The 25,043-nt window shown below is 35.2% G+C and overlaps 3 protein-coding genes across 11 annotated transcripts in view; 1 reads left to right on the top strand and 2 right to left on the bottom strand.

Annotated features, from left to right (window-relative positions):
• The window catches only part of ryr1a (ryanodine receptor 1a (skeletal)), a 72,150-nt gene extending 68,895 nt beyond the window's left edge, over window positions 1-3,255 (top strand). For all 8 annotated transcript variants that reach the window (XM_065260005.1, XM_065259998.1, XM_065260002.1 and 5 more), the window contains 6 exons: window positions 206-340; window positions 530-686; window positions 1,428-1,492; window positions 1,679-1,779; window positions 1,859-1,910; window positions 2,156-3,255. In XM_065260005.1, coding sequence (XP_065116077.1) covers window positions 206-340; window positions 530-686; window positions 1,428-1,492; window positions 1,679-1,779; window positions 1,859-1,910; window positions 2,156-2,251 — 606 coding nt within the window. In that variant the 3' untranslated portion in view covers window positions 2,252-3,255. The remainder of the gene's footprint in view (window positions 1-205; window positions 341-529; window positions 687-1,427; window positions 1,493-1,678; window positions 1,780-1,858; window positions 1,911-2,155) is intronic.
• il2rga (interleukin 2 receptor, gamma a) lies at window positions 2,819-9,906 on the bottom strand. The gene is made up of 8 exons (XM_065260046.1): window positions 9,760-9,906; window positions 7,536-7,626; window positions 7,277-7,449; window positions 7,062-7,198; window positions 6,667-6,835; window positions 6,270-6,369; window positions 6,097-6,193; window positions 2,819-4,721 (listed from the first exon to the last, which is right to left on the bottom strand). The coding sequence occupies exons 1-8, from the start codon at window positions 9,821-9,823 to the stop codon at window positions 4,476-4,478; spliced, it is 1,077 nt and encodes a 358-aa protein (XP_065116118.1). The 5' UTR covers window positions 9,824-9,906; the 3' UTR covers window positions 2,819-4,475.
• A 2,960-nt stretch (window positions 9,907-12,866) lies between these two features.
• On the bottom strand, window positions 12,867-24,862 carry LOC135741369 (heat shock factor protein 1). 2 transcript variants are annotated; one of them, XM_065260035.2, is made up of 12 exons: window positions 24,677-24,862; window positions 23,755-23,863; window positions 23,532-23,659; window positions 23,270-23,385; window positions 23,001-23,064; window positions 18,751-18,812; window positions 18,556-18,652; window positions 18,300-18,388; window positions 17,976-18,110; window positions 17,762-17,858; window positions 13,818-13,902; window positions 12,867-13,412 (listed from the first exon to the last, which is right to left on the bottom strand). In XM_065260035.2, exons 1-12 carry the CDS (start codon window positions 24,767-24,769, stop codon window positions 13,246-13,248), a joined length of 1,242 nt encoding a protein of 413 aa, XP_065116107.1. In that variant the 5' UTR covers window positions 24,770-24,862; the 3' UTR covers window positions 12,867-13,245. The 2 variants fall into 2 exon arrangements, with proteins under 2 accessions (XP_065116107.1, XP_073672123.1); XM_073816022.1 differs by having other exon boundaries at window positions 23,001-23,077; window positions 23,271-23,385; window positions 24,677-24,861.
• Between the last annotated feature and the right edge of the window lie 181 nt (window positions 24,863-25,043).

Raw genomic sequence — 25,043 nt, 5'->3', positions numbered from 1 at the left:
ATTTACTGACTTAATGTATGGAGCAAAGTCATATTTCTAGAGCAGGTGTCATCATGAGAGGTGGTTCTACAGTGACACAATTATTGTTTCATGTAAAATTTAAAAAAAAAGGAAATATGCATTAAAAACATCTATTTTAACCAGGTTAAGAGCTGAAATTCAGATAAATGTTTTTTTGACCCTCCAACATTGTGAATTGTTTCAGCTAATGATGACTGTAGGTTTGCTGGCTGTGGTTGTGTATCTCTACACTGTGGTGGCCTTCAACTTCTTCAGGAAGTTTTATAATAAGAGTGAAGATGAAGATGAGCCAGACATGAAGTGTGACGACATGATGACGGTGACTGTTTGATCTACTCATTTTAAGAATGTCTAACTGCTCTGTTTACTGAAGTATTTTTAATGTTAAACCACATCTGCTTCGTTGAACACCTACAATAACAATCCCTGTAAATCTCTCTCTCTCTCTCTCTCTCTCTCTCTCTCTCTCTCTCTCTCTCTCTCTCTCTCTCTCTCTCTCTCACTGCAGTGTTATTTGTTCCACATGTATGTGGGTGTGCGAGCAGGAGGAGGTATAGGAGATGAAATTGAGGACCCAGCAGGTGATGAGTACGAACTCTATCGCGTGGTCTTCGACATTACCTTCTTTTTCTTTGTCATCGTCATCCTGCTCGCCATTATTCAGGGTAAAATGCATCAAATCTATTCAGCTTGGCAAAATGTTTAACATTTTTTTAAATAAAGATTACATATTAATATAAACTACAGATTTGGAGAACGGATCAAGTAATGTCAAAAAACTATAACACTAGAATCTAGAAAGTTCATTGATTTATTTGCCGAAAAGACACACATCCTAAATGTGACCCTGGACCACAAAACCAGTCATATATTGATATATTTATCTTAATAAATAAGCTTTCCATTGATGTATGGTTTGTTAGGATAGGACAATTATTTAATTATTATACACAACTATATGAAAATTTAGAATCTTGAGTGCAAAAAATATATATTTAAAGTCCTTAGAAACACATATTACAAATGATAAAAAATTTTTTATATATCATAACGGTGGGAAATATCATAATGGAACATGACTTTTACTTAATATCCTAATGATTTTGGCATAAATTTAGATAATTTTGACCAATACAAATTCACCCGTGCAACTTATGATTGGTTTTGTGGTCCAGGGTCACAAATTACATGTAAATTTAGGAAGTGTTCTTGTAGCTCAATTGATTAAACATTGCGTTATAGGCCATATGTTCGATCATAGCCGAACACACGTACTGATAAAGTGTATAACTTGAATGCACTGTAAGTCGCTTTGAATAAAAGAATTTGCAAAATGCAAAAATGTCAATTAAAGTAAGGCAACAGTGCAGTTTTGTAATTCATTGCAAATCCATGTATCTGTACAGGTTTAATCATTGATGCCTTTGGTGAACTAAGAGACCAGCAAGAACAAGTCAAAGAGGACATGGAGGTACTGATATTATTACTAAATATATTAAAAGCAATATTGTTTGTGATACAACCAATTCTTTCAACAAGAACCTAAGGTTTAAACAAAGAAAATCTGCTGTGTCAAAGAAAGAAGTTACTATACTGCATCTTGTGTACTTCAATTGCTTCGTGTCTGATTTTACATCTTATGCTGCTGCTTCTCCAGACCAAGTGCTTTATATGCGGGATTGGGAGTGATTATTTTGATACAACTCCACATGGCTTTGAAACTCATACGCTTGAGGAACACAACCTGGCAAATTACATGTGAGTAATGCAGGCGTTCAGATACTTTTATGATATTTCATATGTAAGACAACAACACTGAATTTTTGCTCTTCGCTAGGTTCTTCCTGATGTATTTAATCAACAAAGATGAAACCGAGCACACTGGGCAGGTAAGGCATTGACAGTCCTTGTTAAACACAAATATAATGTAATAAGATTACTCCATATTAAAACTAAAGTTTAAAAGATATTTACATGTAGCTCAATATTTCATTTTGTTAGCTGATATATTCAGTAAGCTGGCTTTATGTCAAAGCATGTGCCAGATCTGCAATGCCAGAATTATGCGTTCAAGTCTTAGTGTCATTTGTCATTGCTAATATATGTAAATAATTGTAAACGTGTGTTTTAACAGGAGTCATATGTGTGGAAGATGTACCAGGAGAGGTGCTGGGATTTCTTCCCTGCTGGCGACTGCTTTAGAAAACAATATGAAGATCAGCTGGGATAAATCGTGACAATCAGCAGGCACATTTAAACACTTTCTCTTTCCCCTGAAAATACATAAATAGACAATCTGCACGTATTATATATGTATTAATAGCAGTTAAAAACTGTATTCATTTAAGCTCAGTTTTATGTTTTTACTGTAGATGTGGGGAATGAAACATATATTTCTGCACTGTGTTTAAAATCACAATAATCGATGATGTCATTTACCAGCGCTACGATTACTGCTGTTTCTATCATAGCTCTGAAATGAACTTAGATAACCCGTGCGATGACTAAGACAATATTAGGGGAACTTTCTGGTTTTACAGACTACCAGATATTTGACACGCAGTCCTGCACTATGTTTACTGTGAGTGGTATTTATTAATAGTAGATATTTGAGGTCGCAAAACGTCATACTTCATGTTCATATGGCTGAGACGTATTCTAATGTGAGTAAATATCCAACAAGTTTTATATCACAAATCTGTTTTGATGTAGAAATCCTATTTCATGATTTGACTTTGATAAGCAGCCCAGTCCAAGATCAACACAAGCTGCATAAACATAAGCAACTATTGTTAAGTAAATTAATAACGATTGACACTTTATTAAATCATAATTCATGAATTACATTCTATTCGAAGCATCATATATGTGTACAAGCATCTTAAAAAGAGCAAATACAGTATATTAAACATTTGCAAAATGTTGTTTGAACATCTGACAGAGAATGAAACTGTGCATATTAAAGTGACAGGAAATATATAAGTCAAAGGTTTCCAGCGAACATGTCAGATATTTATATATGTGAGTTGTTCAAATGTCAGAGTATAAGATAGCAGAGGCGTTATCTTGCATAATACGTATTAAATGAAAGCTTACCCTGGTGCAATTGCTCAGGGGCACAATGGTGACCCTACATGGGCTACAACTTTTTGGATTTCCACTCTAGAGCTTTAAACCAAAAACTACAATGTTATTCAAATTGTCATATAAAAATAAACTACAAATAAGCCTTCATACCAGCCTCCATGTTATGTTGCACATATTAAATATTCAAACATGTCAAGTTTTGAGATGTCTGGATGCTTAAAGACAAATATAATGAAATGCTAATATAAAATATACAAATCATGTTCTAGAATTGACTTCTGTCTATCATCCTTTCTTTCCATTACAATACATAGCATTACCATCAATTCACGCCTTAAATGATTAGTCAGTTTTCTTAAAAAAATCCAGATAATTTACTCACCAGCATGTCATCCAAAATGTTGATGTCTTTTTTTGTTCAGTCGAGAAGAAATTATGTTTCTTGACGAAAACATTCCAGGATTTTTCTCATTTTTTTTGGACTTTAATGGATCCCAACACATAACAGTTTTAATGCAGTTTAAAATGGCAGTTTCAAAGGACACTAAATGATCCCAAAGAGGCATAAGGGTCTTATCTAGCAAAACAATTGTCATTTTTCGCTATATAAAAATCAAAAATATGCACTTTTAAACCACAACTTCTCGTCTATCTCCGGTCCTGTCACGCTGGCTCATCACAAGACTGGAGATAGAAAAGAAGTTGTGGTTTAAAAGTGCTTATTTTTATTGTCAAAAATGACAATCGTTTCGCTAGATAAGACCCTTATGCTTCGTTAAAGTCCATTAAAATGAGAAAATCCTGGAATGTTTTCCTCAAAAAACATAATTTCTTCTCGACTGAACAAAGAAATACATCAAGATTTTGGACGACATGGTGGTGAGTAAATTATCTGATTTTTTTTTAAGAAAATGGACTAATGCTTTAAAGAACACATAAAAGAAAACATGTAATAGCTCTTTTTTTAACCTAATTACATAATTTTCACATAACACTAACACTATTCTTAAACATAAAGGTGCTACAAAAATGTTTAATCTACAGTGATGCCATAGATGAACCATTTTTGGTTCCCCAAAGAACCATTCAGTCAAAGGTTCTTAAAGCCACAATATGTACAATTTTTGTAATAAAATATCCAAAAACCACATGCACAGTATGATATATATCATGCAGTTGTGTATTTACATTTTCCCAAGGCTTTGGTCAAAGCGAAAGATCCTTTAAATGTTAACCATACAGCCAAAAATGGTTCCTCTGACATCATGAAGCACCTTTATATTTAATAGTCTTTCTGCCTTTAAACTAACATTATCTGTCCTAACACTATCTTTTAGATCAGTAGCTTCTGACTAACCAACCGTCATCTAGACTGGATTATCTGCCGGAGATAGAGGCTGATTCTGGGAGGTTTCTTCTGGTCCAGGTATGGTAGAGGCAGACGAATAGCTCATGCATTGATAATCTGATGACATGTCTGTTGGCATTGAGAGGACGCTTCCGCTATCACTGCTTGACTGAGACCCGATTCTGTACTCGCGCACTGGGCAGGCTCGCTCCGTGAAATTGGGTTTGAAACCTTTCTCCAGGTCTTTAGAGATGGAAAGCCATTTCTGTGTAACAAATAAAAAATATATGACTATGCAGATTCATATCTACAAAGAGCTTGTCTACGTGAAATACAGATGGCGGCAAGATGTTTAAAGACATGTGACGCTTTCTATCAAAACCTAGCTTTGTGACTTACTTTTTTCTACATGAAGCATTCAGTGAAAATATAACCTTGATATCTTTAATACAGACTGAGTAAGGTCATGTCAAAGATTGAAATTAAAGTTGAAGTCAGTAATTAAAATCAAACTTAGATGTTCTTAATAATATAATTAGATTATGAGACTTTAGCCTGGATTTCACAGACAGGGTGACATTTTTATTCTTAGATTCGTAAAATTGTTCATGATATAAATGTTAAAGCTCACATAACCGCGGTTTCTCCATTTCTGATGTTAATCTGGAGTACCTATAGAGTAGTATTACATCCTTTATATCTCCGAACAAGCTTTAGTTTAATCAGATTTATAAAAGAAAGATTAGCTTTACCGATTCTTTCCGATCGTACGGAAAAATTAAGGAGGAGTTACTACCGCGGGAGGAGCGAGTACAAGTCATGCAAAACTATACAACACTGTTTAACTTATGGTTCACTACATGTTTGTGTAATTTATATAACATGCACGTGCCTATTTCCAACATAAGTCTTACTTATCACATGGAACTCGTGACCCAGTTGGGACTTTTCAATGAAATCCAGCGTTAAACAAACACACGGGCAAAACAGCCCTGCTACCCCGGATAATAAACTATATCAATTGTTTCCATAATGCTGGCTTTCTTCTCCTTTCATTCAAAAAACACACTTCTTCTTTCATTCCATTGTTGAGTTTCGAAATTAAACAAAGCTGTCATGTGATGTGATCCCAGCAGGCATGTGACCGACCTTCAACGTTGAAATTTGGTTGAAATAAGGTCAGTTGTTTGTTCAAAGTTGAAACAACGGTGTTGAAAAGGGTTAATAAAATGCTTAAAAATCAACGTTGAATAAATTTGCAAAATCAAAAGGTAATTCAACGTTGATTCAACCTTGTCCTTGAAATGCCTGCTGGGATCTTTGTAAGTTCTAGCATCTCCTGCTGATTGACTGGTGGGTGGGGTTTTCTGGGGGAAGTGCCCATAAAAATAAGTGATACAAATTGAAACCCCTGAAACGTCAGCTGGACCCGTAATCAAAAAAAACTTTCCGAAACTTGTACGAACCCTGGCGAAGTGCATTCGGCACGAAATACTCTGTAACATGCCCAACTGCTTTTTTGACACGTTGCCTACGTTTAGCATGAGGAAACAACTTTTAAACTGTGTTAATAAGTCAGAATGCATGAAATACCATTGAACCACCTCTTTAATATTTGTCCTCGGTCATAAGATACTTACATCAACGTTACCGTCATAGTCGTCGAAGAAAGCCGCAAGGTATTTGCTTACATTTCGTCCTGCGTTTGGCACAACAGGTATCAAAATGATCCTTAACCTATGGAGACATTAAATAAGACGTTTATTGTGAAATATATGTGTAAACGAATGGATTGCAATTAAATGATACAAACCTCTCGCTGTGGACCAGCAAGCAGGAGAGTATGACAAGCATTACTGTGGCTCCCACTGCATACAGCACCAGTGATGTCACAGAGCTTGAAACTGGACTTTCTGTGAAAGTATAGAGATTTGCTATTGGTCAGGGGTCAAATTTTTGGCCATTTATTCAATATTTCTGCTCTCATCTACTCATAATAGTGCAGTATTCTCATTTCAGTTTGATACATTTCAACAAACTGTAGTTGCATTTCGCAGAGCTTCACTGGTAAAGTAAGAATAGTAACCAGATGGCAGCAAATAACGCGCACAGGAAATAAACAAAGCTTGTGTGAAATATTGGCCAGATGAAGCATTGAGAGTCTTGTACTTCAGATAAGGTGCGATTAGTTTTTTTTACTGTGTTGCTACCTGTCTTATTGTTGGGCTTCGAATGTCCCCAGTACACAGGCATACTCCATTCACTCCAGTACTTAGACTGTCCACAAGATGACATAATCCGGGCCCTGACCTGGAACTCGTACCGTTTTTTTGAGGGAAACGGTAAGCTGAATTGGTTCATGGATCTGGGTTCTTTGGTCTGGTGAGAGAGGTAAACTCTGTCAGTTTTCCAGGTTTAGGATTTGTAACCATTTAAGGTACGATGCATAACATTGACAACTTTTATCAAGTGAACCAATGTAGGCTGGGTAAAAAAATTGCAAATAATAAAAAAAACTTTCTTACTAACCCTAAAGTAAGAAATACATTTTGCATCGTATAGATCACATAAAAAGTATGCATGTATCTTTATAGACACTCTTTACCTGCCAGTCCGTGTTTTCTGTCCTGTGGCGAACTTGACTGTCAATGCAATTCTTGTTTTGCGTAACATTCCAATAGAGCCACAGTTCGGTGTCCTTTTTTGCCTCCACCGAGAGGTTATACGGAGGGTAGAGCTTTACTATAAACGTAAAAAATGTCAATTTGTTACACATTTATTATTTTTAGTCATAAAAAATGAGTAATAGATTTTCCATACCCTCTTCTTTTAGTTGATGTTTCTGTTTAGTCACCAAACTACCATTTTTATTATATAACCACGTTTCTAGATCATTGAATCTTTGGGTTTCAACGTATGGAATCCTGCAACCCACGTTAACCCTGTTAACCTGGTAATACTGAGAACAGATCTGCTTGCCATATGCTGAAAACCTAGAAGAAATCGCATGCATGTTAGTCCTGAAGCATTCATTTATAATGCAAGTATTTGTGTTGTGCGTTGTGTGTGCTTGTCTTACATGCTCTCAAATGTGTAATTGTGCATCTGGACCCCCTGCTCACTCCATGTACAGTTAACATATTCCAGATTTATGACAAGACACTTTATGCCTGGATAAAGATGAGAGAAACAGTGACTTTAAGAAAACAAAAACCTGTTTTTAACCATCCAAAATTGGGTTGAGCATGCTTTGAAAATAGATCTTCATTTAAAGGACAAGTTCTGTATTTTACACTTAAAGCCCTGTTTTCAGATTGTTTATGGTGAAATAGAACGGTTTTGACTGAAATTTGGACATATGCTGCTGGCCCGAGAATTTTCGGTTTCTGTTCTCTACAATGGCTGCATAGGTGCACAGGAACCATCCTTCCTAAAATGCATTAAACTTTCGTTTACAAAGACGTGAAACTCACCGAGTGGTCAGGGGTGTTCACTGATAAGCTCACACAAAAAACGCTGCAAAAGATGCTTTCCAACAGCTGTTTTAGCATTCGTTGTAAACTTATGGATCTATTTTTCCAAACGCCTCACACCTGTACATTCTTCCGTTGAGAGCTTGAATAATAGACACTCCAGCCTAGTTGGTGGCGATAATCCACCTTTGCCAATTGCAAGAATACAAACAACGTTCTCGGCGGCGGAGTAATACCGTACCTCACAGCACATCTAATACAAGTCAATGGAGTTGGACAAAAACTACGATAAAACCTGTTGGAAAGTATCTTTTGCAGCGATTTTTGTGTGAGGATTCCCTGACCACTCGGTGAGTTTCACATCTTTGTAAACGAAAGTTTAATGCATTTTAGGAAGGATTGTTCCAGTGCACTGATTCAGCCATTGTGTGGGGGGGGATACCACAGAAACCAAAAATTCTCAAGCCAGCATCATATGTCCAAATTTCATCATAAACGATCTGAAAACAGGCTTTAAGTGTAAAAAAGTGTAAAAAGAGTTTTGGTTTCCTAAAGATCAGGGGAGACGGCCAGCATGACTCTCTGCTTTGTGAAGAGAGGTTTGGCAGCCAGGCAAGAATGTAATAATCTGAAGCTAACATCGTATAGATTAATTTTACACAGCAGTGTAGGAGTTAATATGCATTAGCTATGATTTAAACCAAGGTAATTTACACTGTAAAAAGTAAAAGTTGCATCAACTTAAAATTTGTAACTTTTAAGTGAAAATTTAAGGTGTTTTTTTTTTTACTTGAATTGGTAACAAAATATTTACATTTTTCACTTAAAGCAACTTTTATTTAACAGTGCATTTTGGTTTTTATCAGAAATAATCTCTTCTAGAGGGGACTAGACTGTTTTTTTGCAAGTATATCGGAAGTTAATTTTGGGGTATAAAAGCCGTTTGTTTATGTTGTTGCAGCTGAAACGTCTATTAACTCTATAAATTCTATTTTATTTTCTTGTGTTCTCGAAGTGTTGTTAAAGCATTTTGTGTTAGCAGTGCAAAAGATCATGGGTTGCGATCCCAACATACTTATAAAATATACCGTACACTGTAAGTTGGTTTGGATAAAAGCATTTGCCGAATGCATACATGTAAATGCATAACAATGTGTATGTAGCTGACATAATGTCAGTTTATAACGCATGCTGATGATCAGTAGAAGGAAGCTACTTTCACATTTAGAATTCAGGAAGTAGATTAAAAAAAGAAAAGATGGTACAATGTTTTACAGGTTTTTTAATGTATAGATTATTTAAACATTACAATTGTTTAAACATTCTTTAAAGATTCGGATTTGGTTGTTACAAAGGTTTACCGAAAATGACTCAGTGCTATGTTGCGTATTTGCATCATGGTCACATAACAGATCAGACATTTTGGAAACCAGGTTGTCAGCACATTGTGTTTACAACTCGGCAGTAGACAGAATAATTTTTTTTAATATCCTAAGTATTATATTCTGAATTGTCAGTTCTGATGATAAAATATTTTGTCTAGACTATTAAGGCCTAACACATTGTATTTTTATATATTATTTTATAAACCTAACTTTCATAGCAACCCAATACTTCCGTAGATTTAGGTACGTTAGTCTTTGAATAAACTTAAACAATTACAAGAAATAATATCCGTACCCTGTTGTGTTTGATATTTGATATATATCTCAAATTTCTTACCTAAGTGTCTAAAGTTTCAAAAAAATTAGAACATGAAATGTTACATGAATCCTAAAAACAAATAAATAGATTTATTTTTTAAAAATTAAACAGTTGGAAGATACTCACTGGGATTAGATGATGTTAATAAAATGAGGTTCCAAAAATAAAGGCTGAACAACAGCAACGTCATCTTGAACGATAGTCACATAACTTTGCATCAAACTTCCCTGTTCTACACAACATGTAGTCTGTGTTTTTTTTGTTGAGCTGACGTGTGTCTACCGCATGTGATGGTTTCCTGTCATGAGATGTTAAGTATTTCTGAAGCCTTTTATTGCTTTCTATATTTGCACATACAATGTGCGCAAAGTATAAATAACTCCAATCTATTTTTAATATCTAATTTTTAACTAGCATAAAAACCCATCCACTTACAAAAACATGCAAATATTAGTATTTTAATATGAAGAGAGTTTAAAGGAAGGTGACTAGAACAATGTTGTTTCTAACATTGAAGTCTTATGATGATAACCTTTGCTCATTATTAATATTTTAAACTTTATCCACTATCTCTATTTAACCTCCTAAGACCTGGATGTCCACATAAGTGGACATCACATTTTTTTGTTGTTTGGACCATAAAACTTTATTCTGTGTAACTGACCTGTTGTACACGAACATGGACAAATACACTGCTTCATGTTCTAAGAAAAATATTTGTTTATTATATTTATTGGTTCTTCCTAACCTCAAAATAGCTGGTAGAAATCTAAAAAAAGACAAACCAAAACCTCGGGTCTTAGGAGGTTAAGGGAAACAAACATTAGCTCAAAAGCAAAGTATTTATAATTGATTCATATCAATTATAAATATGTGGATCAAATGAATGATTTGAGGAATTTCAATTCAATTTTATTTATACAGCGCTTTTCACAATTGTATGCAATAATATGTAATAATATGCTCGGTTCCAGATAGGCGAGCTATTGCGGCATAAGTATATTACTCAGATGAGTTATGTGAATGTTTTTTTCCGTATAAATTTTGAATCTCAAATATGTCTTAAGTGTCTGGCCATCCCTTGTCCATCAAATGTTTAGTAAGACACTAAAGACGAGGGGCCCTATCTTGCACCCAGCGCAATTGACTTTGTCAGTGACGCATGTATCAATCGTATTTTGCGCCGGCGCACAGCGGGGTTTTTCCCTCCACAGATGCACGTCAGCAAACTAGGGAATGAACTTGCGCTCCCTGGGCGGTTCAGCGCAAAAAGGAGGCGTGTTGCGGCGCAAACCATCTCTTATGCTATTTTGCAGTTTCAAAAAACAATTGCGCTACTAACCAAAAAAAACTAGTCTAAAGTCAGTGGCGCGTTGCGCGTGGTTCATTATGCTATTTTAAGGGCGCATGCTTGACCATAATGTATAGCGTGCACAACGCGCATACACTTTGCTTATCTAATCTACACAGATGCAACAGTTATTTTTGCAAATCATAAATTGTTACACTTAAAAATATTAATACACGAGATAAGGGGAATCATAGTGGTGAGCATTGTGGTGATAGTTTTTATTTATTCTCATGCAAATAACGATTAAAATATTTTCATAACTTTGTTGTGTGGCTGTATTACGTTTAATTTATGTAAATAATAGTTAAAATGTTTTCATAAGAAACCTTAATGTATATGAACTTGATTTGTAAGAGTACTTTGGGGTTGGACCTTGCTTGCGTTTCTTGGGTCCGATTTCAAAGCCCCCAAACCCTTTCAGCGGACGCAGCGATGTCCTCTGCTGGCGTCAAGTCCTGAGGCAGATCCACCTCCCGTTACACGGCGTGCCCGATTTATGCTGGCAAGCGTGGGATTCCCCCGTACAAGGACGTCGGTCTCCTCGGCTGTGAACCGCTCCTGGCGTGCGCCTGGTAAATCCGTCATAATAATAGCAACCCACCATGGAACTTGCGCCCTTGCGTTTAAAGGGAATGTTGGCTAGCGTTCTGATTGGTTTATTTGACGTTACGCCCAAACCACACCTATGAATAATGAACCTACTTCAGACCAACCCCTTATTGATTTGCGCCCGGCGCAAGAGTTATTTCTCACGCCGGGAAAATAGCAACAGCGCCCAAGATCCGCCCACAAACTCGCTTGCGCGTTGCGCTTCGCACTTGCGTTTCAGATCGTTAAAATAGAGCCCGAGATAAGGATATAGTTTTCTTGGCTAAAGAGATGAATATTTTAAAAATTGATCGAAAATCTTTTAAAGCAGATAGCAATAACTTTAACAATTAAATTATGAGAATAAACTACAACACTTGTGGTACAAATCAGACTTTATTGAATAACCAAACACATACTACTCTTAACATACAAACACACACACACACACACACACACACACACACATTCTGGTTTCCATGTTTTGTGGGGAGATTCCATAGACATAATGCATTTTATACCATACAAACTGTATTTTCTATTCCCCATTCCCTAACCCCAACCATCACAGAAACCCTTCTCCTACTTCACATTTTCAAGAAACATAATTTTGTTTGATTTATAAGCTTGTTTCCTCATGGGGACATCAAAATGTCCCCACAAGGTCACAAAAACACTGGTATTCCTATCTTTGTGGGGACAATTGGTCCCCACAACGTGATAATTACCAGGTACACACATACACACACACACACACACACACACACACATACACACAGTTCAGCATTGAAAGGTTAAAGTTAAAATAAAGGAAATAATCTTTAAGTGCGTTGTGTCCGGTCTTAGAATGTTTTAGAAAGTTCTCAGTTGTGTCCCCAGCTTAAGTATGATACTTGCATGTCTTGCCCATTAAACTCAAGTGTCCTAATGCAGTTAAATGAAGCTTTAATTTATCTTGGCTGGTAGTTGTATGGATGAGAGAGAAAACAAGCTTGATGCAGAGAATCTTTGGTAAATGGAAAGGCGAGGCAGCAGCCTGGCACAAAACTTATGCTGAAAACTTCTAGTTTAGCATCCTTAGTCTCCAAAGGACTTAAAAGATTCAAATGACCTTTAAACTGTGAAAATGTCACACCCTAAAGATTTGTGCGACCCAATCAGAGGTTGTACTTTAAGAAGGACAAATTTTGAGGTTAAAACTTAATAGTTTTATAATGTTAATATAAAGAAAAGTTAAATGTTTATATGCATATTATCATTCAGAAAATCAAAAATGCAACTCAACGATTGAAAATTGAATTGAATAATATCTTTATTTCACCAAAGCATTTACTTGGTCACAATTTGTATTCCTATAGTAAACAATGAATTAAACTGATAATTAATTGTATTCATATTTGAATGTACAGTATTATACACCGAGGATAGACAGAGCCTGACCAATAAAGTGCATTCAAACTATTCAAAATCTTATGCATTCAAACCACACACACTTTATAAAGAGATTTATAAATGCTTAAAAGCTACATAAGAAGTATGAAGCAAATTTGCAGATCCAAACACCAATGCTAACAAATGTGTATGTAACCAGAACCCCATCATCAAGTAGTAGTCATGTCAACACTACAAATGCTAATGTCCTTTTAGCCCCACAGTCCATATGTGTAAATGGTTTAAATAACCATTGAGAGCTCCAAGGGTAGTGAAGTGTTGTTGAACGAAAGACTGGAAGCTTCCTGTGCCAATTGTAGGATGGATGTTAAAATATCAGAATACTCTCCACCATCAAACAGCTCCTCCTCCAATCCTACATCTTGGTCCAGGGTTCTCTGCCTTATATCTGCACAAAAAAATGCATTGAATAAAGAGAGATATGAAGGAAATAGGACTGATATTAAAGGGATACTCCAGCCAAATATCAAAATTACCCAATGATTTACTTACTCTGTGAAAGATGAATGCTCTTTTTTAGGCTTCAGAGTCTGAAGTTGTTCTTTGATCCCTGTTTTCTACCGTTATAAGCTAGGACATTTACTAAAATAACTCCAAATTTGTTTGTCTGAAAAATGATGGGCATGTGTATCTCAGATTGCTAGAAGATGAGTTAATCATGGGTAATTTTTATATTATCGCTTTAAGTGGGTGCAGGTACGTTGGGTAGACTAGTAGTTAATGTGGTTTTGTATTTATGTGCAGGTGAAAGTGTGTTTTAGTGTTGGAGGGAAGCGTGGGTGTATGTGTGCACCTTTGTCGGCCTCACTCTGGGCTTGCTGTTTCCTCTCTGTTTCTGAGTCTTTAACTGCAGAGATGTGGCATCCAGGACTGAGGATCTGCCATTGAACAGGAAACCAAACGCATGAGTTAAACTCAAACATGCATGCATACGCTCTCAGGATGTTAAATATGTCAGTGTTTGTGTAATCCAGGCTGAAATCTTAAAGGGATACTTCACCGATTTAGCATTCAGCTTTGTATCTGTAGAAACCCGGCAGTATTACTGAATGACCATGTTTCCCTCCCTCATTTCCCCCTGAGAGGAGAGATATCTGCATTTTGGTTCTGCAAAAAAGTCCTCCGATGATGCAAAAATCGTCATATTACATCATCGGAGGACTTTTTTGCAGAACCAAAATGCAGATATCTCTCCTCTCAGGGGGAAATGAGGGAGGGAAACATGGTCATTCAGTAATAGACCCTTTTACAGTTGGTAAACATTGTGACGTATTTGTGTGGGCGGGGCTTAGCTGGAGGCAGAAAGAGCCGCAGAGGCTATGTTGACAAGCTTAAACTAGCACGTTTTAGGAGGGATTTATTAAACATGGATGCAGAAGAAGTTTCGGATCAGTCCGAATATGTACAGTCACTGATTCTGCGGGACCGTGACAGGTATTTTTGTAAATTAACTCTTGCGATTTTAACCAGGTTTTAGATATTTCATAGACAACATATGAATTACTTTCAGGTGGATTTGGGTAATTTTGTCTAGGCTTACTGTCTTATGTAACCTATCACTGGGCTAACTATGATTAGCAATGTGGATTATTTTAAGAGACTATTCAAACGATGGCATACACATCTATCGCTGTATGTTTGTTTAACATTTAAGCTAAACAATAGCGCGGTTGGCGACTTTTCACCTATAAAACAGAAACTTGCTGATTTGTACTAGATAAAACCAACACAACAGTACATATGCATAGATTATTTTACCTGATATGAAGTGTGCACTGCAAACACGAGTATTATTTATGATCGTCTCCGTCTAGTCTGTACGCCGTATTGCATTCAACCACAATTGTCTTCTTCTTGATTTCTGTGAAGAAATGTCTGCCGGGATCCGGTAAAACTTTATTTTTGAACCAAAAGTGCTGTTCCTTCTAATCTGGCAGCCAAAAACACAACAAGATGACATTTTAAAGTCAAAAACTCAAACTTTTAACGCGCCGGCTATGAGTTCCTACTTATTTTTTGCCTCCAGCTAGAGCGGTGACGTCACAGTGACGTGGGCTGTAAAAGGGTCTATACTGCCGGGTTTCTACAGATACAAAGCTGAATGCTAAATCGGTGAAGTATCCCTTTAAGTATAAGATTAGGGGGCAGTTTCCCGAATAGGAATTAGACTAGTCCAAGATTAAAATGCTGTCTAAACTGATAACAACTTGCACTGACATATCTTAACATACATCAGTGTCCTTTGTTTTGCCTCAAAATGCACACAAGTAAAGTTTTCAGTAAGGCATGTTTGTTAAAACTAGTTATATTTCCTAATTAAACTAAGGCCTAGTCCTGGCTTAAGCTAATCCCTGTCGGGGAACCCACCCCAATGTGCATTAAAGTTTAATATTAATCAATGATTTAATATTTCAATCTTTGATACCGTACTCGGTCAATATGAACTCTTTCCCTGCCATTGACAAGTTTTTACGGCAATCTGTATTTCCGCTATTATCCACCAGGTGGTGCTATTACACAACTTGTAAAACCCAGAAGGATCCCCTAAAGCCAGACAGTGAAAACTCTGTGTATGTTTCAAATCTGATTTCTATCAAAAGACCTTCACAAAAATTCAATTATCTTAGCTTTTTTGTCCAAAATTTGGTATTTTTGAAGAAACCTACCTATATTTGAGAGCTGATAAAAAGAGAACAAATGAAGATGGGATGATACGATTTCTTGTTTGAAAGCAGAGGGTCTGTTCTTTTATTTGATAAATTGTTTGTTTATGTAAAACCCCAAATCAGAAAAGGTTGGGACACTGTAGAAATTTTGAGTAAAAAAGGAATGGAATAATTTACTTATCTCATAAACTTATATTTTATTTACAATAGAATATAAATAACATATCAAATATTGAAAGTGAGACATTTTGAAATGTCATGCCAAATATTGGCTCATTTTGGATTTCATGAGAGCTACACATTCCAAAAACAGTTGGGACAAGTAGCAATAAGAAACCGGAAAATTTGAGTGTACATATAAGGAACGGCTTAAGGACTAATTTACAACTTATCAGGTCAATTGGCAACATGATTGGGTATAAAAAAAGCCTTTCAGAGTGGCAGTGTCTGCCAGAAGTCAAGATGGGCAGAGAATCATCAATTCCACCAATGCTGTGGTGAAAAATAGTTTTCTGAGTTTCTCAGAGAAAAATTGAAAGAGTTTGAAGTTATCATCATCTACAGGGCATAATATCATCCAAAGATTTAGAGAATCTGGAACAATCTCTGTGCGTAAGGGTCAAGGCTGGAAATCCCGTGATCTTCGGGCCCTTAGACGGCACTGCATCACATACAGGAATGCTACTGTAATGGAAATCATAACATGGGCTCTGGAATAATTCCAGAAAACATTGCCAGTGAACACAATCCACCGTGCCGTTTGCCGTTGCCGGCTAAAACTCTATAGGTCAAACAAGAAGCCATATCTAAACATGACCCAAAAGCGCAGGCATTTTCTCTAGGCCAAGGCTCATTTAAAATGGACTTTGGCAAAGTGGAAAACTGTTCTTTGGTCAGACGAATCAAAATTTTAAGTTCTTTTTGGAAAACTGGGACGCCATTTCACCCGGACTAAAGAGGACAAGGACATCCCAAGTTGTTATTAGTGCTCATTTCAGAAACCTGCATCTCTGATGGTTTGGGGTTGCATGAGTGCGTGTGGCATGGGCTGCTTACACATCTGAAAAGGCACCATCAATGCTGAAAGGTTTATCCAAGTTATCCAACATATGCTCCAATTCAGACGTCGTCTCTTTCAGGGAAGACCTTGCATTTTCCAACATGACAACGCCAGACCACATACTGCATCAATTACAACATCATGTCTGCGTAGAAGAAGGACCTGAGTACTGAAATGGCCAGCCTGCAGTCCAGATCTTTCACCCACAGAAAACATTCGGAGCATCATAAAGAGGAAGATGCGACAAAGGAGACCTAAGACAGTTGAGAAACTAGAAGCCTGTTTTAGACAAGACTGGGACAACATTCCTATTCCTAAACATTGATCCTCCTCCAGCTGTTCCTTATATGTACATTTTACTTTTCCGGCCTCTTATTGCTACCTGTCCCAACTTTTTTTGGAATGTGTAGCTCTCATGAAATCCAAAATGAGCCAATATTTGGCATGACATTTCAAAATGTCTCACTTTCTACATTTGATATGTTATCTGTATTCTATTGTGAATAAAATATAAGTTTATGAGATTTGTAAATTATTCCATTCCTTTTTTACTCACATTTTCTACAGTGTCCGAACTTTTTCTGATTTGGGGTTGTATTTAAAGAATAACATTTACTAGAAGGCATTAAACGTTTGTGAAAATCATAAAAAAGTGGGTGCTGGCTGGCAACTTTTTTAAAAACGCTGGCGGGGAAAGAGTTAAAGGAATATTCCATTTTTATTTTATATGGAGAAAAATCCTTGTGTTTTCCCGAAAAAGCTTAATTTCTTCTCGACTAAACAAAGAAAGACATGAAGTTCAGTTCACTTTCACTTATCTTGAATGACAAGGGGGTGAGTAAATTATCAGGATTTTTTTAATGAAAGTGGAGTAATTCTTTAAATATATCAAGGTTATACTTTTACAGAATGAACTTTACATTACAAAAGATGACTTTATGTAGAAAACAATAAATAACCAAAAAATAAGATGCAATGTCATTTAAGAGCAACTTGTTTTAAAAGTCAGACCTTGCTGAAATTGTCCAGGTTTGGGGAGGGTCGAGGGCAGGAGTGTATGGTTGCCAAATTAGAGTCAATCTGAGCCAGCGGATCATACAAATCATTTCTGTTGCAGATAAAATAGGGGAGAGAAATGTGTATATAGTTATTGAAAACACAATAAAACCACAAAACAATATATCAGTCAATCTTTTTTTTTTTTTAAATAAAAATACACTTTTACCTTTCCAACACCACATCCTTAGGCTGCTGTGCATCGAGTTCATCCAGGAAAGACAAAGCCAGATCCATGGAGGGCAGAGCAGATGAGTCAGGTGATAAAAATGTGGAGAGAGTGGTAGGAAGTTCTGGGATTTCTCTAAAACACAAAGTTCAAATGAAACAGGAGTGGGAATTTTTGAGCAACTCTCATTTCCCTTGCAGTGTTTACTGGTTAACTTTTCTTGTTTACTTGCTTTTATTTTGTAAAACCTTAAATAAACATAACTATACAAATTATTACACACATTCATTTTATATGTTGAAGACAACACTGCCGACATCTTACTTGTTTGGCTCAGGAGTGGGATCCAGCAGACGGGTGATGTCAGAGATGACCTTACCATGTGTGTATACATCAGCAGGTGACACATCCAGCTGTCACAGAAACCCAAATTGAGAAGTTTCAATATGATATCAAATGAAATATTTTATTTTGATGATATATGACTAACCAGCATTGCTATGAGGACATCTCATAATTTAAAAGCAATTGTAGATGTATAATGCAAATGTTAATCCGTGAATTAAACAAATGTTTGTACCTCATGAAGGGCAGACGTGTTATTTGTGGATTTCACGCTAAATGAGCGGCTGTATTTTGGTGCGGACGGATGTTCTTCAGAACTGTCGATCATGGGGCTGTTAGGGTGGAGAAACGAAGTGTGACAGATTAGAGAAGAGAGAAAAGATGGTTTAAACACTATTTTAAACTAACTATTAGTATGAATTAAACTTACAGTCGCCGTTTGCAACCTTTCAACCTATTTGACTGGACACTGTTGATGATGAACCTTATTATCTGAAAATAAAATATCAGGATATTTGTGAACACCACCAAATACGTTGGCATATGTGACCCTGTCTGTGAAATCCAAGTCAAGGTCTGAGATTATGAGCATTAAAGTTTGTTTTCTTTGATGTTTATTTCAATCTTTGACATGACTATACTCATTACAGATATCAAGGTTTATTTTCACTGTTTTCTGCATAACATTTTAAGGGCTGTCAAAAGATTAATCACATACAAATAAAAGTTTGTATTTGCATAATATATTTGTGGGTTTATTGTGTGTTATTATTATGTTAATATGTACAGTTGTGGCCAAAAATATTAGCACCCTTGGTAAATATGATCAAATAAGGCTGTGAAAATTCATCTGCATTGTTAATCCTTTTGATTTTTCTTTTAAAAAATTTACAAAAATGTATCCTTTCACTGGATAATAAGAATTTAAAATGGAGGGGAAATATCATTATGAAATGAATGTTTTTCTCAAATACTCGTTGGACAGAATTATTAGCCCCCCTAGAAATTCTTATTGGTAAAATATGTCTGAAGTATATTTCCATTCATTTTCACAATTTTCAGAACTCCAGCATGATTGTAAACACAAAATCATTCAGCTCTGGCTTCTGTTTCACAAAAATATAAAGAGGAGGGGAAACAAAGCCTTAATTCCCTTAATCATCCATCACAATGAGAAAAACCAAAGAATATATTTCTGATGTGCAGCAAAAGATAATTGATCTTCACAAATTGGTGAAGTGGCTTTAAGAAAAGAGCTAGAGCAGTGAAAATGAGCATTTCCATTAGAGCTGCAACTATCGACTATTTTTTCAACCGATTAATCTATCGATTATTTTTTCGATTAATCGAATAGTCTAATGATTTTTTTATACATATAATTCCCCAACAAATAATAAATGTAACATCTGCCATTAACGCTAACATTTTATTTAAGCATTTTCTTAATTAAACAAACACAAACCAAAATTTTCAACATGAAAAATAAAGTGGCAGTGCCACTTTAAAAGAGGCATTATTCACCTTAAACAATAAAATAGGCATATATTAATATTTTAAACATTAGTTTATGATTAGTACATGCATTAACTCAGCATTAGTTCAGACTGAAGTAAAAATAAGTTCATTGTGATTCATGAACCCTTATATAAGATGTAATGGTTATATTATTACTGTTAATATTATTACTATTAGTAGTATTATTACTATGAGTAGCATTCTCATTTAACTTTAACATTTAACTTTTCTTAAGTTCCGGGCAAAAAACAAGTTCAGTTAGTATGATCTTCTAATATTTTATAAACAGCGTTTACGCCGCTGTTACTTTAAATAAACGCATGTCAGGAATACCTTACAAGACGAGCTTCTGTAATATCTGCGCACATATTCGCAAAAAAGACGTTCATTGGGAACTCCGCACTGCCAGCTGGCTTTCATCAGTTCTCAATGTGACAGTAACTTATTATTTCATAACTTCTTAATATAAAAACATGTCCTGCTCTTTATTTACTGTTTCAACATACTGCCCAGAAGCGATGCAATGTCGCGTCTGTCAGGCGTCTCGCAGCTCGTATTAAACGAAGATGTAAACGCAGCTGTATTAAGCACAATATGTATTGATTCTATTGTTTATAGAGTAAGTATAAAAACTTACTGTAATAGTTCAAATTCTTACGCTGACGTCTCGTCATTTTGAGGTCGGAGAGCTCCAGGTTTTCTTCTTTTAAGATGATCATACACAGGTGTTGCGCTGCTGTGGTATGCCATTTCAGTTTTACACAGTATGTGTTTTATTTGGTCTCTGCTTAAAGTATTCCCACACTTTTGATCGCGTTCTGTCTGTTTGGTATAATACTTGTATCACCCGGTCGGAGCTGAAGCCGCCTTCATTTCAAAATGTAAACAGTGCGACGCATCGACGCATTTCCGGCAAATCGACGTAATTACGTAATCGACGTAATCGACTACGTCGACGCGTCGTTCCAGCCCTAATTTCCATCATCAGGGCAATAATTAAGAATTTCCAACCATCAGAAAATGTTACAAAACTGCCTGAAAGAGAACCTATGCCTATATCGTCCTAATGTGCGGTGAGAAGGAGAGTTTGAGTAGCTAAAGACTCTCCTAGGGTCACAGCTGAAGAATTGCAGAAAATTGTTGAGCCTCTGGTTTAGAAAACCTTTAAAAAAATTGTCAAACAGAACCTACATCAACACATGTTGTTTGGGAGGGTTACAAGAAAAATTCTCCTAGCTCATTCAAAAACAAACTAAAGCATATTCAGTTATCAGTCATGACTGGAACTTTAAATGGGAATGGCTTCTATGGTCAGATGAAACTAAAAAATGAGCTTTTTAGCAGCAAACACTCAAGATGGGTTTGGTAAACACAGAGAAAAAAAGTACCCCATGTGTACAATGAAATATACTGCTGTGTTTTTGATGTTGTGGGCCTATATATCTGCTGGAGGTTCTGGACATCTTGTTAAAATACATGGCATCATGGATTCTATCAAATACCAACAGATAAAAAATCCGTAAGTGACTGACTCTGTTAGAATTCTTATAATGGGCCATGTTTGGATCCTCTAAGTGTACAATAACCAAAACACAAACCTCAAAAACAACACAAAAATGGGTCACTGAGCTCAAAACCAAGCTTCTGCTAAAGCCATTCCACTCTTCTGACCTGAACCCCACAGAAAATGAGAGGAGTGAACTGAAGAGGAGAAGCAACAACATGTAGCTGGGAATCTAAAAGGTCTGGAGTGATTCTGGATGAAGGAATGGTCTCTGATCTCTTGTTAGGTGATTTCTTACCTATTCAGGCATTATAGGAGAAAATTTAGACCTGTTAAACTGGCAAATGGAGGTTTTAAAAAGTATTGAATAAAAGGGTGCTAATAATTTTGGACAATGTGTATTAGAGAAAAACATTTATTTCATAATCATATTTCCCCCCATTTTAAATTCTTATTATCCAATAAAAGAATACATTTTTGTGAATTTTGTTAATAAAAAAATCAAAAGGATTAACAATGCAGATGAATTTTCACAGCCTTATTTGATCATATTTACCAAGGGTGCTAATAATTTTGGACACAACTGTATATATGTAAATACAAACATACATGTATACATTTAAGAAAAATATTATGTATGTATATATTTATCTTATCTATATATAATATAAAATATGTCAAAATGTCATATATGTATATATATATATATATGTATATATATATATATATGTATATATATATATGTATATATATATATATGTATATATATATATATGTATATATATATATATATATATATATATATATATATATATATATATATATATATGTATATATATATATATATGTATATATATATGTATGTATATATGTATGTATATATGTATGTATATATGTATGTATATATATATGTATATATATATATATGTATATATATATATATATATGTATATATATATATATATATATATGTATATATATATATATATATATATGTATATATATATATATATATATATGTATATATATATATATATATATATATGTATATATATATATATATGTATATGTATATATATATGTATATGTATATATATATATATATGTATATGTATATATATATGTATATATATATATATATATGTATATGTATATATATGTATATGTATATGTATATATATATATATATGTATATATATATATATATGTATATATATATATATATGTATATATATATATATATATATATGTATATATATATATATATATGTATATATATATGTATATGTATATATATATGTATATGTATATATATATATATATGTATGTATATATATATATGTATGTATATATGTATATATATATATATATATGTATATATATATATATATATGTATATATATATATATATATATATATATGTGTGTGTAAAAGTTTCTTAAATACATGCATGTGTGTGTATTTATATATACAAAATAATTACACACAGTGCACACACACAATTATATTTTGCACAAACAAAACTTTTATTTTGTATGCGATTAATCTTTGGACAGCCCTAATACTTTTTTGTAGAAAACAGTACATTTTTCACTGGCAGGGTCACATATAAGCACACCGGTTTGTACTTTAAGATAACTTGTAAAGTGTCTTTTATTTACCTTGCGTATTACTTTGTGTTGCTGATGATATTTCTGCCTTAAAGAGTCCAACTCTCTCCACAAGCTTTCGTTATCCCATTAGTATCAAAAAAAAAACTTATCAGAAACTGGCCACTATCTACATACAGGAAGGAATCAAGTTTCATATTATAATAAAATAGTGATGCTTTGAAAACTGATAGTTCGGTTAAACTGATTCACTCTTTTCTCAGTTCCCTAATCCACAATGACACAGAGGGATTGTTTATCTGTCACTGAGAAAGGCTCACCTGCACAAAGCCATGAGTTTGAGGTCTGAGGAGTCTTGCCATCCTTTGACATGACTAACCTGTACGAGCACCTGAGACACCTGCCCTCCATCTTCATTTCCTCTGCTAACTGAAACCTAGTTGTGAAGACATATAAAGAGTATACTATAAATTTCATCAGACAGTTCAATATCAGAGACGAAAAATAGGGCCAGTGTCTGTTTTTAAGTGCATATATCACTGTTGCTATGCTCGGCAACCACAAGATAAAGTCTAGCATCACCTTCCTGCGGATGAGGCCCAACAGATGAGGCTGGGCTTTCCGGAAGTACTCATGCTGAAACTCGGCACAATCCACCTGCTCAGCTTTGGGTAAGCCAGCATCCATTTGCACCACCTTGTGGAAGCCATCTAAAACACAGTGGAAATGAGGCTTGTTATATATCATATATAACTTACATATATACACAACATGATTATATAGGGGGACTGGCCTGGACACCTACACATGTTGAGCTGCCGCACAAAGCTGGTCATGTTGCTGTGTTTGAAGTAAAGGGGCAGTACCTCCTTGCTGAACTGTTGCTCATCTTGGACAAGAAAACTACAGCCATCCTATCAGACAGGAAACAGGCGGATGTGGTTTGACTTAGATCACATTATAAATGTCAGTGGTATTCTAAAGAACTGGCCTGGCCGGAAATAATATTCATGTACGCCTATGTTGGCACGTTTCTGCAGTTATTCGATTTTTTTTCTCTTCAGTGTTTATTCTTTTATATGTTCGTTTTATACCTCATGTGATATTGCTAATGAAATTTATTAAAAATCACACATACTAAAATAAAATAGAATACTAAAAATATTAGTAATATGTGCTGATGAGAGATAGATAGATAGATAGATAGATAGATAGATAGATAGATAGATAGATAGATAGATAGATAGACTTATTTTTTTAGGTTTAACTACACAGAATTTATGATAAATTAGTATATATTTCATAAAATGTCATAAAACTGGGGGTTCGAAAACAGCTGATATGTGACCCTAAATGATCCGTCTGTCATGTGACGCACGAGCGGGAGCGCGCTGTTCTTTTCTAATAATATCGAGAGCAGGGATTGGATGGACGATCCACCAATAGCGAGCTCCCTCCAGCCGCTTCAGTACAGTACACGTGGATTTGTTTTGTAAAGTGGGTCAGATAGCGCTCGTCCATGCATTAAAAAGTCTCATTATCGTAACAGCTTAAACCACCAAATTAAACACCCACCGAGCAATAATGATTACTTATTATAACTCATTTGAAATTCAGAACATTACCCTTGCTTGCAACTTAGAAGAGACATGGGAAAAATATTTGTAAATACTATTGCTACACATTAATGATCTTACAAAAGCGCAATAAATTATGGATATACTCACTTTGCTCCAGCAAATCAGGTGATTCGTTGAAGGAGCCTCGACAAGTGCCCAAAGTTTATTGACAAACGATGGCACAGTATGGGTTTGTTTCATCTCTGTTAAAAGAAGCCTGTTTTCTGTGAATGTGTAGCGGAGTTTGTTACACTGCTCTAGTTCCCCGGGCTGTTATTTGAGGAGAACACAGAGTTCCAGTTTGACTTACACGTGAATATTCCTGCTTACACGCCCCCTTTATTCTTAAACCACCAATCGTTTGGCTTATGTTATACATAAGTGTCACTTGTGGGTTTTCTCTGGTTTGTCTTACACAGTTTCTTATTTTAGCTTGATAACCTTTTAGTACACATTATTAATTGCAATATTATTG

The sequence above is a fragment of the Paramisgurnus dabryanus genome, chromosome 10 (assembly GCF_030506205.2).
Source record: "Paramisgurnus dabryanus chromosome 10, PD_genome_1.1, whole genome shotgun sequence".
Taxonomy (NCBI): domain Eukaryota; kingdom Metazoa; phylum Chordata; class Actinopteri; order Cypriniformes; family Cobitidae; genus Paramisgurnus; species Paramisgurnus dabryanus.
This window is presented reverse-complemented; position numbering and strand designations above follow the sequence as displayed.

Excerpts from the sequence above, each read along its gene's own strand:
- il2rga (XM_065260046.1), bottom strand. The coding sequence starts at position 9,823 with ATGACGTTGCTGTTGTTCAGCCTTTATTTTTGGAACCTCATTTTATTA. Across the intron at positions 6,836-7,061 it reads CAGAAAACACGGACTGGCAG|ACCAAAGAACCCAGATCCAT; the intron begins GTAAAGAGTGTC and ends CTCTCTCACCAG. Across the intron at positions 4,722-6,096 it reads ACTATGACGGTAACGTTGAT|AAATGGCTTTCCATCTCTAA; the intron begins GTAAGTATCTTA and ends TTTGTTACACAG.
- LOC135741369 (XM_073816022.1), bottom strand. The coding sequence starts at position 24,769 with ATGAAACAAACCCATACTGTGCCATCGTTTGTCAATAAACTTTGGGCA. Across the intron at positions 17,859-17,975 it reads AAGGATGTGGTGTTGGAAAG|AAATGATTTGTATGATCCGC; the intron begins GTAAAAGTGTAT and ends TATCTGCAACAG. Across the intron at positions 13,413-13,817 it reads CCAGAGTGAGGCCGACAAAG|ATATAAGGCAGAGAACCCTG; the intron begins GTGCACACATAC and ends TTTTTTGTGCAG.